At 43.0% G+C, this 16029-nt stretch overlaps 1 protein-coding gene across 1 annotated transcript in view; it reads right to left on the bottom strand.

The window, feature by feature from the left end:
* Positions 1-16029, bottom strand: part of IGF2R (insulin like growth factor 2 receptor) — a 61165-nt gene that overhangs the window by 41272 nt on the left and 3864 nt on the right. Inside the window, exons 2-6 of the mRNA XM_076335325.1 lie at positions 11189-11322; positions 4877-5001; positions 3106-3204; positions 2577-2706; positions 1357-1477 (exon numbers count right to left, since the gene is read on the bottom strand). Coding sequence (XP_076191440.1) covers positions 1357-1477; positions 2577-2706; positions 3106-3204; positions 4877-5001; positions 11189-11322 — 609 coding nt within the window. The remainder of the gene's footprint in view (positions 1-1356; positions 1478-2576; positions 2707-3105; positions 3205-4876; positions 5002-11188; positions 11323-16029) is intronic.

Raw genomic sequence — 16029 nt, 5'->3', positions numbered from 1 at the left:
ATGGCAAGATGACTTGGATGAGAAAACAAGGAGACCAACACAACTTCCCAACTACGCATTACTGTTCTATACAATCTAACAGGCAGAAGACAACAGCTCGTGGAGGGGTGACAGCCTAGCTTCAGGTCAGCCACACCTCTGATTGGCCTCTCTATACCTTAGGACACAGATATGCAGTCATCTTACTCTCTTCCTAGGCCACCCTAGTCTGATTGAGCACATACAACGAACTTTCCTCGAGCAATGAAGAGCTCATCAATCCTAGCAGTGATAAGATAAAGCTTTCTCGCCAATCACTTTTATAGAGTACTAGTTGCACATTAATATGAGAACAAGCTTGTGCTTCCTCAGATGTAAGCTTCTGCCTTGGTACAGAACACCTCAGCCACTTGTTTCATGCTGGGGGAAAAGCCTTGCAAGGAAGGACTCACAACTTTGTTTGTAAACCAGAAGAAAACCCACAACCCTGTCACTGAAATAACCCTGTTATTAACCTGGTTTATTCTGCTTGTTTTCTTCAGCTTGCATCTGAGATAAAAAGAGTACTGCAGAAGTCAACAGGATACAAGGCAAGCAGGCTCAGATGACCTGAAGCTCAGAAAGATCAGCAAGACTCAGGCAAGTCCCCTGAGCCACACTGGGTTGTTTGGGTGTGGTTTTTTTGTTGTTGTCTTGGGGTTGGTTGGTTTTGGGTTGTTTTTGGTTTTGGTTTTTTTTTTTTTGGGGGGGGGGGAGGGGTTGGTTTGTGGGTTTGGGGGAGGAGGGGGGGTGTCTTTCAAGCTACACTTCCAGCACAAAAGGCAGCAAACAGAACAGAGGCAGCATCAGGGAAAGTTTCCCCTAGTTCCAGCTCTGCCACCACCAGGAACAACAAGCCTTGCATTGCTTACCTATTTCTTCTATTAAGAACTCATTAATGCAAAAATACAGAAGGGCAACATCCATCAACTTTTAAAGTACTCCTGGGCAGCAGAGCAAGCCAAAAACAGTGCGTAAACACACAGAGAGCCAAGTGCATTTACCCTGTGGGCCCTCAGACACTAGGCAGATGGAGTCAAATGTCACTCTTCTGCTTGTGGGCAGAGAGCAGCAATCATTCCTTGCCTCAGAGTTTTGCAATTCTGTAAAAAGGTCTCTCACAATGAAGAAGAAAATTTGATCTGTTACAGCAGTACAACAGGATGCTGAAAAAGACTCTGCCCTGTCATAATTTGAAGAAATTTTTTCTGTCAATGCTTCAAAATTGAAGTGGTATTGATGCTAAGTTTTGGAAGACTCATCTGTTACCAAGACTGCTTTTTCCAGCCCAGATGACCGAGAAGTGTTCACAGAAGTATCATCCCCAAAATTACATACCTGTCTTTGTCATGAAGTTTCAGCTGTTCCTGTGGATGGCCAACATCATATGCCTGACCTTCGTGTAACAAGCAAGCAGCACTGCCAGCAGGGCAGGTTCTGGTCTCTCCACTTGAACTTCCTGTTATAGAATATAGAAAACAGAACATAGGACTCAGTTTCTAAGCCCTGCTCTACCTGAAGTATCTTGCCATTTTTTCTGTGGGCTCACTTACCATTCATTGCTTTACCCTTTTCTAAAAATACCTTTAAAGCAGGTTACGTTAAAATGTGAAACTGGCAAGACAAAACCTGAAGTGCTTGTGATACACAGGGGGAAGTTCATGCTGCCCTGTTTTTGGACAGCAAATTCATCCTTCCTGCCAATGTAGCTGCAGCTAGTTTCCAGTTGCTAGTACAGCTGCTGGATGCACAGGGCTTTGAGAACTTCTAGAAGTGTGCCAAGTTTTGGGGTTTTTTTTCCCACAACACCAAGACAATACCAAGTAATGGGTAACCCCTCCTCACAGGGAAGGTTTTTTCCTCTCCTTTGTTTCTTATAAACCAACTTATTCAAAGCTGTCAGCAAAAAGTTTCAGACTAAGGGGATTTTTAAAAGAATAGACCTGCCACTAAAACTAGAGGTATTAAACCCTTAACAGGGGCACAAAATACATATTTAACTGCAGAGTAGAAAACACAGTGGGAGTATACAGCTAAACTAGCCTTTTCAGCAAGTTTCAAAAAAGTGATTTTGCTGGTTTAATTCCTTACATATATAGCTCCCAACTGACATGAAAGTGCTAGCTATGCACCATTACTTACCCAAGCACCTAAACACTATTTTAGATGCATCTCAGGACATTCACTTGGAACTAAGCAACAGCCTGAACTGAAGCCCAAAGTAATAAATTTAGAGCACATGAAGTGCTATGAACTATCTCGGTCCTATTTGGCAACAAACAGAAGCAGCTACAAGACAAGCTGAGCTCTTCCACTCAGTCCAGTTTAAGTCAACTTTTCTAACAAAAGAGGCATATCTCTGAACACCTCAATAGTTGGAGAGTAAGACTTGGCTTCACAGAAAGCAGCCTTCAAATCATCAAAAGTACCTTGAAACAATAGTGCAAGTCCTAAAATACCGATCTCTGGTCATAGGACAACCTCAACTGAGGCACTGGAAAAGAACCACACTACTAGAAATTTATACACCGACAGGTGACACAAACAAGTATTCACACCTAAGTCCCTGCAGATGTTTATGAACAAGGAATCATCATCAGAATCATCCACCAAGTAGTGTCCTGAAACTTGGATGAGAGGATTCAAGTCATGTTTCTTCAAGTCTTCATCAAACACATAGCAAGGGACCTAGAACAACAACAAAAAATTACATGCAATCCATGCTACACAAGTAGGGAAAAGTTATGAACAGGCATATATAAAGCCAAGTTAATATGTGGAAAAGGTTTTTATTTCTGGAAGCTCAAATACTTAAAGCTAGACATGCTGACTAAACTGAGGCATCCAAAGTTAGACTGTTCTGCTCCAGCTTTTAGAAGAGTTTTACTATGAACAACCATCGAGATGACAAAAAAGGCTGAAGAGTTATTTAAAATTCTCAGCTCCACCCACTTCCAACAGATGCTTTATATGCCTATGAAAAAGTTAAGTCTATGGAGGTTGTTGGGATTTGTTTAAGGTGGTGGCAGGTAGTTAAATTGCCAGATGTGTGAAGAGTAACTTCTGCATGGATAGTACATAGATTACCTCTTTCACAGGTTTAAACAAGTTTTTCTTGCAAGCCACAAAGGTCCTCCATTCAAAATAGTGCACACACTCTGTTGCTGTTACAAATTCAGGGGTACCCTATTTAAAGGAGAAAAAAATAATTCTTTGAAAAACAGACTTCAGTTTTATTTTACATCTGTAGACAGCAAGAACTTCATTCAAGAGATTAAGTAAAACAGAATATAGCACATCACAGAGCAAGGGCATACAGTTTCTTAATAGCACTTGTTAACAGCAAGTTTGTTATTTAACAGCTTTGTTGGTGAACTCAAGAAGGTGCAGGGTACCAAATCCTTCTCAGTCTGCATATGCACCAATTCTCAAGTTAACATGTGCCAGTCCTAATATGCAGTAATTGTACTACATCTTTTAGAAGCAGTCACTATGCCAATTGATATTGGCAGAAGCACCAGTCACATCTAGTTACTAGAAAGGAAAACACCAATATAAATGTGTATAACTAGATGAACAGCAAGGCAATGCATGGTTTACCAGCTCCCTGTCTTTTATCCTACAAAGAAGACTGATCAGCAGTCTCTTCTGCTACACAGAAAGAATACCTCTGATCTCAGCTACTTACTTTTATAGGCTTATGTTATACACATTTGTATCTATTTCAAGATGGGGGTTCTACTGCGGTTCAGGGCTGGATGCTCAACTGAATGTCTCCACTTCGAGAAAGACAACAATCAGATTTTTCCATTCTCTCTCCATCACCTCATCTAGAAGCACTTTAGCATATTTAAACTGATTCCCTCCCTGTTTAACCCTGACATAAAAGTGTTGGGAACAAGTTGTCCCAGACACTATTACAAAATCCTTTTACTAGGTCACATGAAGCAGAGGTGTTAGAACTACACTAACTAGAAGAAGTTTGAAGATCATTATGATCCGGTGTTACAGCTGGGGTTGAGCAATAATTTTTAATTTAGTTTAAAGAGTCAACTGCTGAAACAGAACAGGAAGCATTTAAGTCTCTGCTGCACTGGCACTTTGTTTGAATTGGCTAGGTTTCCAAGAGGGGGTGTGCAACAGCATCATCAGTGCCAACAGCGGCACTAATAAGTACTTATCTCCAATACAAAAATATGTAAACTGATCACAATCTGTACAGAATACCAAGCTGTGGTATCGGTGTAACTCCAAAAGCACGTGGAGGTGAACTGCATATACACATGCCCCTAGGAACTTTTCGGGGATCTCCATTTTAAGCAGATTCTCACAAACAACTACTCCCCCAGAAGCCCAGCTGGACGCGTAAGCACTGTTAGTCCAACTATGTGCAGACAAAACCTAACACTTACTGTTGTCAGCTACGCTGACCCGTAACAGAGGTCAGTCATTTTCTTCAATGCTGTTCTACTAAACAGCCATGCTAGGTCCACAGCTTAGGCACAGCCAGCATTTAAACAATAGCTCTCATTGTTACAGCACCCTGTACGCTGTTGACTCATTTCTCCATATTACACTGTTAAAATACTACAGTGCAATCCCTGTAAAAACATTAAAGACCCAGAAGAGCCCATGATCAGAGCTAAGTTGCAGATCTACAATTATTTTCTACCAGGACTGAATTTTGAAAGCCACAGTAGATAATGACCTTAATTTGGTACTAAAACATAACTGGCTTTTCCTTAAGCTGTGAAGCTCAGTAATTAGTACATCCACGAGTACAGCAAGTCTCCTTAAAAAGCAAGTTAGAAGTACTTGCCATTTCCATTGAAGATAAGAACACGTGATTTAGACTTACCAGTGTTTTCCCACACAGGAAGTTAACGTTGCTTTGAATTTGGTGCTGACTGCCTTGCTGCAAGCAGTTACGTGTAGTGTTGAGTTCGAGAAGAGTTTTAGAAACTTTTTGCAAGCCTAAGTCACCTAGGGTTTTTAAAAAAAAAAAAAAAAAAAAAACAAGCAAAGAAAATGGGTTATCATAATACAGCACCTTCACAGAAGCCCAACAGACAGGCTCTAATTTCAAGGACTGAGCAGCACAAGACATACCAGTCCACTTGAAGACAGTCTTTGAACAGAGTACAACTGAAGACCTTCATTGCGGTTCTTGCGATTTGGAAGACTAGATCCAAGTTAAGATAGTGTTTGATATCTCTAATCACACTTCTACTTTCTTAAAGGTTTTTAGCAAACACTTTGAATGTTAAGAAGCTCAACAGCAGGTGCCACTACAAACTAGTCACTGCCTTAGGAACAAGGGACTCCATCAGAAAACTGTTACCAACTAGTTTCAAGTACCACAGTTCACTCCTTCCTCCAATCAGCTTCTATTTATCAGCTTTTTAGCCTTTAAGCCATTTATACAAATAGTGTTAGAACAATACGAGAGAGAGTCTATCATAAAACATAGAATGGTTTGGGTTGGAAGGGACCTCTAAAGGTCATCTAGTCCAACCGCCCTGCCGTGGGCAGGGACATCTTCAACTAGATCAGGTTGCTCAGAGCCCCGTCCAACCTGCCCTTGAGCATTTCCAGGGATGGGGCATCCACAACTTCTCTGGGCAACCTGTGCCAGTGCCTCGCCACCCTCATAGTGAAGAATTTCTTCCTTATACCTAATCTAAATCTACCCTCTTTCAGTTTAAAGCCATTACTCCTTGTCCTGTCACTACATACCCTTGCAAAAAGTCCCTCTCCAGCTTTCTTGTAGGCCCCCTTCAGGTACTGGAAGGCAGCTATAAAGGTCTCCCCGGAGCCTTCTCTTCTCCAGGCTGAACAATCCCAACTCTCTCAGTCTTTCCTCATAGGAGAGGTGTTCCATCCCTCTGATCATCTTCATGGCCCTCCTCTGGACCCGCTCCAACAGGCCCACGTCTTTCTTGTACTGGGGACCCCAGAGCTGGACGCAGTACTCCAGGTGGGGTCTCACCAGAGCGGAGTAGAGGGGCAGAATCACCTCCCTCAACCTGCTGGCCACACTTCTTTTTATGCAGCCCAGAATACGGTTGGTCTTCTGGGCTGCGAGCGCACATTGCCGGCTCTACGTACATCTTAATCTTAAGTCTACTTAATGAAGAACCCATTGGTGCCTGGGCACAGCCACTGTTACTGGCGTTGCCTGCAGACAAACCCAACACAGATCCACTGCCTCAGCGCATGTCCCCCTGCAGCTCCCATCCCCTTTAGCACAGCTTGCATGCTGCACGAAGGCTGGGGTCAGTGCTGTGTCACTGCGCATCCCTCTCCTCCTCAGCACCTGACATGAAGGGGAAAGGTGGAGTACATTTCAAGTCATGATGAGCACCAGCTCAGGCCACTGAAATGTTCCTGCTCAAACCTATTTTGGTTAGCAATAAACACCAAGCCCTTTCAGATCTAGCATGCCAACTCCACCCTGTCCATTTTTGATAGGTAGATTTTAATTCTGCAAAGAGTTTGGGTTGAACTATCGAAAATGCTATAAAATGCAAGTATTGACCGGCTTCCCCCTCTCCATTTTTCTTTATGTCTACACTAGGGAGAAAGCAAGTCAAATCTGTAATTGCTGCAGACAGCAGCTTTGCACCTAGGCGAGATGTTGTTTCATCTTAAAAACACACTTGCTGGAACTTTGCCCAGCCTGTTATCTCCTCACTCAAGGCAAGCAAAACTACACTACACCCAAGTAATATAGTCTTGAGAGCAGAAGGAGCAGAAGTAAGCGAACCAGGCAGGAAGAGGGTGCAAGAACCTCAAAAATACAGTCAAGGCAATATTCTACAGAAACACCATTCCAGGCACCCATACTCAAGGCTGTTACCAGCTGCCAGTGCTTCTCCTAGTGATGGGCACTGTTTGGCATCTTTCCAAAAAGTTCCCCAGCACTTTTTTTTTTTCAATCCAGTCCTGCAAAGGAACTGGGAAGAGATCCATTTGTGACTGTTTCTGATGAGCATCGGTTGCGTTGAACTGTAGCAGAGAGAAAGCAACTATAGCCACCAAACTTGCAGGTAAAGCTGAAACGGTGGCAGTCAGAACAGAAACCGTATGCTAACCCACACGGCATCCCCTCAGTAGCTCAGGGCTCTTCTATTCATGCTGCATATGCTTACACTAACTGCGTTACAGGAAGGCACATTAAGATGCTCACACCTAAGCAGCCATTCACAGCACTCCCTGTATAACCAGGGTGACAGGTATTACAGACTGTTCAATAACCCTCCGCCTTCTCAAGGGAAGGTAAGAGTGGAGACATGCCAGCCCAGAAGGACGGCAGCACAGACTACAAACCTGTACATGCATGCATATGCACAGGCTGAGAACCTGCAACAGTGGAGCATGCTACCACCACTGCGGTTCAGTGCCACCTTCCAGGCACCTGGAGACTGTCAGTGGTTCATGCCTTTTATATTTCCTGGCACTCTTGTTATCAAAAGGCTATCTTCAGTTTTTAAGACTTCCAGCACTGGTGCTGACAAAGGTGCCATGCAGCCCTTTTAAACCCAAGAGCTTTGAAAGCAAGATTTCTACTTATCACATCATTGCTTAGAAGATGCTGGCAAAGTGTCCTCTCTTCTTCCCCAGATTAGCAGAAGGAAGCCAACACAACTTTCTAGTCAAAAAAGCTGTGTATAGTAACAATATGCACACATGATTAAAAACTCTCTGGTTATAAATGTACACAGTTGTAAGCCCCAACTTAGCAGAGAACTTATGACAGCACCATCTGAGGACTTACGTCAATGCTCTGTAAGCATTTGTTTTCTCTCAACTCTGAGAACACACTACATTGCTCTAAAGGTCACGTGAGCTGACTCCAATTTCCTCAGTTAAAGTGATATTCAAGAAAAATCAAGTTAAGCCAGTACATCTTGTTTACTACAGGCCAATATGCATGCTCTCCTCCCCACTGCACACTTAAAACTAGTTTAGGAACTTGCTAAAAGTTTTAGCAAGAATCTCTTCAGTGGCACATGACTCCTCCCATCCCTGCTCACAGAGCAAGTGGTCTCATGAACCATCCCTCACACCATCAGCTTCCCGTGAGCTTCCTTCCAGAGCACCAGTTCTGCAACCGTGTTTTCCACAAATCAAGCTCTCTCTTCAATGATGTTCAAACATCACTCATGTTTCCTCATGCCTTTAGAGATGCATTTCTTCCACAAAGTAACACACTAAAATCAGCTAGTACAGCTCACAAAAATTAGCACCAGATACTTCATATTACACAGTTGTGCTAAATCAGTATCAAAGGCACTGTCCACAACACCTTCTACTCATTGACTCCATCTGTTCAGCTGTTCGGAAGAAGAAAGGCAATCATGGAAGACATCCAATCAATTGTCCAGAAGAAGGGGGCATTTAGGTGGCAGCTATCATTTCATGTCCAGTCCTTCTACTGCAGCTGGACAAAGCGCATGTTTCACCACTCAAGTTAACAAAGAGTTACAGTAATATTTCCGCTTTTAATTTTAGCAGTAGTTCAGCTAAATAGCACACGAGTCACTAGGTGTCACACTAAGTTAAACAAGTACCACATCATTTCCATCCTCACTGACATTCAAGAACTAAGCATTTACCTACACCCTGAAAACTTCTAAGGTCCATCAATGAAGCAGAAGAGCTTTTTCTAGGAGAGGCTTTTGGGGTCTCAGCACCAACACTGGTAAATCACACTGACACACAGTTAACGTTAGCCACAAGGCTTCCCTTGGATACAAACTCATCACAGTCACAGACCATACGGCCTTACCCCCTTATCAAAGCTGGGATCAACAAACAGAACCAGCTCTATAACCATTACCTCTTGCATAGGTGATATTTAAAAGCAAAACTATTGTTTGCAGTGAAAGCTTCTTTTTGAAAGAATGAAGAAGACATCTGATTAAGCCCATATTTGAAGAAATCTTACAACTTAGCAAAGTTTATCAGCTGGCAAATTGCCCTTCTTCCCCCAAAGCGAAGCCCTTCAGCTGCACTCAGCTTTGGCATACAAGTAATCTCGTATCACCTGGATTGCTTGAAGACAGGTATGCGGCTTAGCTTCCAGGTAACTGGAATCTACACTGGGAGTCTACACCTGCCTAGATGTGGATTAAGGAGATTTCTCCTTTCTCATTAAGAGTGATTATTCTTTTTTTTTTTTTGTCAAACAAGAGGCTTAATAAGCCATTAGCATAATCTCAACTCAGCATGATGGTGCTGAAGCTCCAGTGCAACTAGAGGCAGTATGATGAAGCATGGCAGGCGTCACTAACAAGCCTCAGCCTTACCATGAACAAGAACAAAACTTAGACAATTTGACCAATAAAACAAAGCAAAACTCAATGTCGATGTTAACTGCCCTGCCTTGATTTCTTAATTTATTGCACGGTGGTTAAAAACATATCTTACTTGAACAGGATTTGTGGCTTAACCCTCGAGAATCAGTTCAAACAGCCTCTTCAAGACCAAGTTATGATTGTTGCCAAATCCTCTTCCACCCAGCAGCAGTCAGGCAATAAGACACTCAAGGTTTGCATACAGCAGAATATTTGATACTGCTCATGGTCATCACCCAGCTCTGTTCTCCCTTCCTCTTTCCACAAGAGGTGTGGAACAAAACCTACACAAGCCTCTAGGTCTCAGACTTCCCTGGGGAGAACAGGCTTCCTCAACCTGCCACATTCCAGTCTCGCTCAAAAAAGCATGTTAAAACAGATGCCCAGATGCTGCTTCCTTTTGTAATCCACAGGCACCTGAAGCCTCGACCGCATATGAGTTGAGACCCACATCAGCAGGAAACAAAATTCTTGCTGTACATTTTAGGAATGAAATACATTAACAGCGTCAAGTGGTCTACTGAGATGTCACGCTCCTTAGAGTAGAAGATGCTACTATATGCAACTGCAGTTTGAACTAAGATGCAGCTAACCAGTCATCCCAGAAAACTCTGGGGCTTGGATATACTGCACTATGTAAAAAAAACATGCAGCCATGAACTGAGATATACTTTTATTCATGCACCCAATGATTTTATAAGCCTGGGTCACAACACTAGTAGTTTGTTTGGAAAGCACTGATTGACCACAGCTTGAAACCAAAGTATCTCTACAGTTAATGGAAAGGGGTGGGGAGAATGGAGGCTAACTAGCTGCTGTGCATCTGCATACAGGCGAGAATCATCTTCCTCCTCACCATCTTCCAGCAGTTCAAGCTCAAACTAGCTTCTCATAAAAGATGTCTGCCAACGGAAAGCAAGACTGGCAAGCATGTTAGATTCAGACTTCAGATCTGCAGGATGAAAAGGCAGTCTGAAGACATATTACTCTTCAGAAAGCTATTGCTTTATTCTATTAGAAGTAACAGTCAACTACCAGAAAACCTCTTCATCAGTATTCATATATTATCGTTTCATTAGCTGAAGCACAGAAGCAACCTTGAAAGCAACGAGCATCCATGAAAATAGGCACACAAATACTGTTCAGAGCACAAGCTGCTTCTGACGAAACCATGTGCGAGCATGTGTATAGGAATATGCCGGTTTCATATTTAGATCAGCATGCAGAAGTCCACCACTCCTCAGAATACCAAGGACATCTGTGAACTACTGAAGCAGCCACCAGATTTGACAAGTGTAACTGAAAACAGAGGATTGCATGTAATCGACTTCCTTTCTGTGTGTAACAACTTAAAGACGACAGCCCAGCAGCTTAGCAATACTCTGCATTACAGAGTAACCTGACTCTGAACAAAGAGCTGATGTAGCATCAGGCTACGTTGTGGTATAGTTTAGAGCTATAACTCAAGCTTTATCCTGTGTTCAGTACCAAGCTTCAAACAAGGCTGTGCACAGTGCGTATCCTGCCACAGGTAGATGCACTTATTTCTACTTGAGATAGCCTTGCACAGTTTCACACTAGAGTACAGTTAACTAGATCATAAGATAAGTTTCACTGTCCTGTGAAGTGATTATCTGCAATCAGATCATGTTTTCCCAAATCTCCCCAGTAAATCTACAACAGAATAAAGTTTTACACTGTTCTGAGAAGAAAAAAAATCTTTGCTAACATGTCAAAGTTTGCAATAGTTATAAGACCATCCGTTAACATGACTCTGAACTACTTATGAGGAAGAACACTTGTTTACTTACCTACGGACAGATAGGTCTTCTTATTGATGTCATATGCACAGACTGCACTTGATCTTCCACACTCTTCAACACCAAAACAGAAGTTTATTTTATAAAGCACATGTTTGTCTGCATCAATTGCTTCCCATGTGTAACTGAAAAGAAAAAAAAGCTTGTCAGTTGGTATTCATATTGTCTGCACCACCATCCTCTAGACATCAGTCCCTGAAATAACCAAGTTATAAAGCTAAGAATACCACTAACTTGAGTTTTGTATTTGTGTTCTATATCCGTAAATACCAGAAATAATTGTTACTGTGTCAGGGCCAAGAACAAAACAGATCTAACCACTTGAGGAACGTGTATCAGGTCCATTTTCCCCTTTCTTGAACTCCCAACCGCCCATTCTTCCCCCTCAAATCTCTGTGAAGGCCACTCTGATTAGGTATATCACAGGTGGTGAACCTTTTTCCTTGAGAGCCTGAGAAACTTTGCAAACATCTTTGGCAGGCTGCACGCTACTGCACTTTATCAATACCCAATGAGAGCGGCAGAAGTGATAAGTCTAAGTGGAATAGAACAGCCAGCCACATCCTTTCTGCCAGCAGTGGAGCCACCTACCTTCAGTGTCAAAATTGCGGTTGAGATTCTCGCAGCATTCAGACTGAAAGATGCTAATAATGCTTATTAGGGCCTAGCTGCACCTTTATGCATTTCATACATATATCTATCTCAATATTGAAAGGACAGTTTCTGAAGGGTGATGTCAGAAGCTGGAAAGCAAGCAGAGCTATTCACGAGAGACTCAGTGAAAGATCACACCAGCTGGCTACAGCCATATCAGAAAGTCAGCTGTCTAAAAACAGATAAAGGAACATGAAGCTCTGGTTAAATACAATGGGGAATCAATCAGAGTAACAGAAGAAAAAAATTAAATGCACCATAGTTCAGAGGTAGAGCAAGGATTCATTTCCCTCATAGCAAGCGCTAAGACTGCAGTTAAGATGTGATCAGCCGCATGACACAGCACCACCCAGTTTCGAGGCAGGCCCAGCTCAGCTAGTTTGGAGTCAGGAGCTCTTTAGACAGCCTGGCTTACTAGCACGGTGCTGTGGTCAAGCTCTGTTAAAAAGGCACAGCTCAGTAAACATTTGCCATCAGCTTGGCTCAGCTACGCTTCTTCTGGCACTGGCAGCAGCCTGCATTGTCTGGATGGTATTGATTTTTGCCACATAAGAGATTCCCCAGCTTTCCTTCTATCCCGAGTGGAAACTTCAGTAGGATTTAATACAGAGTCATCACATCAGAAAACTGAGGACAGCACAGTGACTTATTAGGTATTCCCATTATTTACAACTCACTAGGGTTTAATGCATCTATCTGACCCATAGAAGCATTTGTCTTAATCTACAGATTAGTACTAAGTCCAGCGAGGGAGCTCGACTCCCTCCTCTCAGCTACCAAGAAATTAGAAGTTGACCAGAAGCTTCACCCATAAGGTTTGTTTGCCTTAATCCCTAGCTCGTAGATGTTGCACCACTTGACATTATCATACCGCAAATCCCCCCAGGAGGAGAACCCATTCTTGTTCCACTCGGAAGCCCAGTCCTTGGGTGAGGAAGAGGCAACAGCAGTTCAACTACATTACTTTAGATTTTGAATCCTCCAAGAACTCCTCTCAAATCCAGTGCATCCCATCTCTAATCAAAGAGCCAGCAGTAAGATACCACATACTTTTCCATTTAATTACTCACTACGGAGTTCTTGGCTTCCCTGTACTACAGCAGCCGTATTAATTTCAGTCTGCTAATGGCTGGAACAAGTTAGGGACAACTGTAAGAGAGTTCTCTCTGCGAACTGAAAAAAAAAGGAAAATCTTTAGGCTCAAATATAGTAATATAAGGCTCAAAAAATAACTTACCAAGTACTGAGTCATACCCAACACACCAATAAAGTTACTTTTTAATCAGATTCAAAGACTGTGTCTCAATCCTAGACAAATACTTGCCATTATTCTTTCCTCATAAGCAGACAGAGCTGACATTTTACAATCATACTGATTAGTTCTCTGAGCTAGTTTCTTGCATTTCTGAAGTGGATAAAGACAATCCCGATGCAGGATGACGATGAGAATTAAGCTACAGTACAGAATAACCGAAGCTCAGCAATGGAAGAAAGCTTGACAACACACACAAAAAAAGTTAGAAGAACCTGACTCAACCTTCAAGGAGTAGCTGAGGGAACTGGGGTTGTCTAGCCTGAAGAAAAGGAGGCTCAGGGGAGACCTTATCACTCTCTATAACTACCTGAAAGGAGGTTGTAGCGAGGTGGGTGTCAGTCTCTTCTCCCAAGTAACTAGCGGAAATGGCCTCAAGTTGCATCAGGGGAGATTTAGATTGGATATTAGGAAAAATTTCTTCACCGAAAGGGTTGTCAAGCATTGGAAAAGGCTGCCTGGGGAAGTGATTAAGTCACCATCCCTGGAGGTATTTAAAAGACATATAGATGTGGTGCTTAGGGACATGGTTTAGTGATGGACTTGGCAGTGTCAGGTTAATGGTTGGACTTGATGATCTTAAAGGTCTTTTCCAACCTAAACGATTCTATGATTCTAAGGGCTCTGAAAACAGCAAGTGATTAAGACTAAAGTTGGTTTTACCTCCAGGAGAAAATGCATTTCAATCAAAATACAATTTCTTCACAATGAAGCCCCAAAAAGTTCGCATTTCACTGAAAAATTCCCAAGGGCTCCAGTACTCTTTTCTGACTAGTTTTGCAAGACAACAAAAAGGTAACATATAATACTAAGGCACAAAGTTTTTGATTAAGCTAGAGTGTTCTTCAGTGTGGGGGTGTTTTTTTTAGAGAACTTGCAAGTTAGAATCTGTTTGTGAACTGAACAAGATCTACGTCCTTCACACAACAGAATTATCACTCTATGTGAGATTAAGGGGTTTGCTTTCCCAGTTCCATGCTATGAAACAGAGGAAATCAACATCTTCAAGTCAGTTCACCCACATGTCAGAAGCAAAAGAGAAAGAAGATGAGCAGCTTACAGAACAGATGCAAAGCAGTCACTGAAGCCAGCCCTTCCTTCCACCCTTTCACAGGCCCTGGACAGGGAAGGCTGAGGATTCCTTCAAAACAGTCCACAGAAAGGAAATAAGAAATCCCATGTTTAATCATGTTCCAAACCACACCTTCAGTGGCACACAAAAATGAAAATCTAATGCAGTTTCAGAGTAGTATTACATTTGAGGACGTTCAAGGGACTTTTTTTTAAAAAAAAAAAAAAAAAAACAGTTGGGAGGAGCAGGGCAGGATTTATTCATTGGGAGTAACAGCAGGCTGGATGTAGCCTAAGCAGCTGTTCTCATCTGAGAGATGCAAAACACACTTTCACAGTAAAAGCAAGAATTATTTCTCTCACAAGTCAGACTCCTGGCATTGAATCAGTGCCTGGGAATAGTTTCAAGTTGCATGTGCTCTACTTTCCAGTAAGATACAAGCCGATACAAGCCGACCTCTCCGCTGCATCCCATAATGGAAACAATCTGTTGGCAATCACATTACCCACCCTGACCATGGCTGAGCCACGCAGACCAGCTTCCTCCAGCTGCTCGGCACTCACCTCCACCAGCGATGATGCCTCATGTAATTACTCCCTCACCAGGGCCAGCCGACGTTATCTTGTTTGAAGGGCTTAAGCTATCCCAGATTCAATGCAGTCGAGCTAGTTTAGGGAGCTGTTATACCAACAGCTTTAAAAAGCAACAGCCTTGGTCATGGGGTGGGGTGCGATGCACGCTCTATCCAGGGGGCTCAATCCAGGGGGCTCAATACAGCTGCTATCTCACAGATGACACCATTCAGGCAGCCATTTCTGGCACAGTTCAAGATCTGGGCTCAAACACGGTGTTTGCCTTGATTAAAACTGTCAGTTATTTTTGCTGAAGTCACAACATGACACCTGTTTCCAGATAAACCCAACCGTAGACTACCCCACAGTTAGAGGCCTGAAACATACACCCACATCAACCCCCCAAGGCAGGCTCTTTTCCTCTCCCCCACCCTTCTCCTCCCCTGGGTGTTGCTGACCCCAGCACCTGACACAAGCTGGACCCAGGGACTGCTCTCTCTCAAAATTAACTCAGCAAAAACAACAGGTGCGTGCGCATGTGTGTGGAGCAGGAACTGAGCTTGGCCAGTTCCCAGTCTGGCTCGCAGCAGCTTCTGGCCGTGCACCAGCTACAGCAGACAGGCAGGGAGGCAGGCAGGGAGGGAAGATCTCCTGCTAGAGGCAGTGCTAACCCTGCACTGTCGAAAGCAGTTGTGCAAGCAAGGTCCAAACGAGTTACTGGGAATAACCTTGCCTGCAGGTCGGCCTTTCCAGCTACCTAGCTTTGTTTTTAAGACACTGAAGCGACAGCATGAAAAAGAAAATCAAACTACTTTTCAGCAAGATCAAAAGAGAGCTCTGCATTTTTTTTTTGACAAAGCAAAGAAGCAACTCATGGAAAATAACATGAGAAAGGGAAAAAGGGTATGAGCATTAGCGAGTCTAGTTTACCTTGCAAATCGGTAGTTCAGGCATTGAAGTCAGACAAGGTGCAGATGGCTAATGGCTGTCACAGCACGTGCATCCCCACGCCAAAGCCACTTCGAGGTTTGAGCACTAGTGAACCACTTCAAATGCAACAGAGCACCAGAAAGACTATTGCTACCATTCTCATAACCATGCTCAAACAGCTGTAAAGCATAGTTACAAAGAAACATGCGTTTGCTCTCTGGGGAATACACTGAAGTGGCTCATTTTGCTGAAGGGATATTACACAGATGACCCGGCACAGAGACAAGGCAAC

Source organism: Aptenodytes patagonicus, chromosome 3 (assembly GCF_965638725.1).
Source record: "Aptenodytes patagonicus chromosome 3, bAptPat1.pri.cur, whole genome shotgun sequence".
Taxonomy (NCBI): domain Eukaryota; kingdom Metazoa; phylum Chordata; class Aves; order Sphenisciformes; family Spheniscidae; genus Aptenodytes; species Aptenodytes patagonicus.
This window is presented reverse-complemented; position numbering and strand designations above follow the sequence as displayed.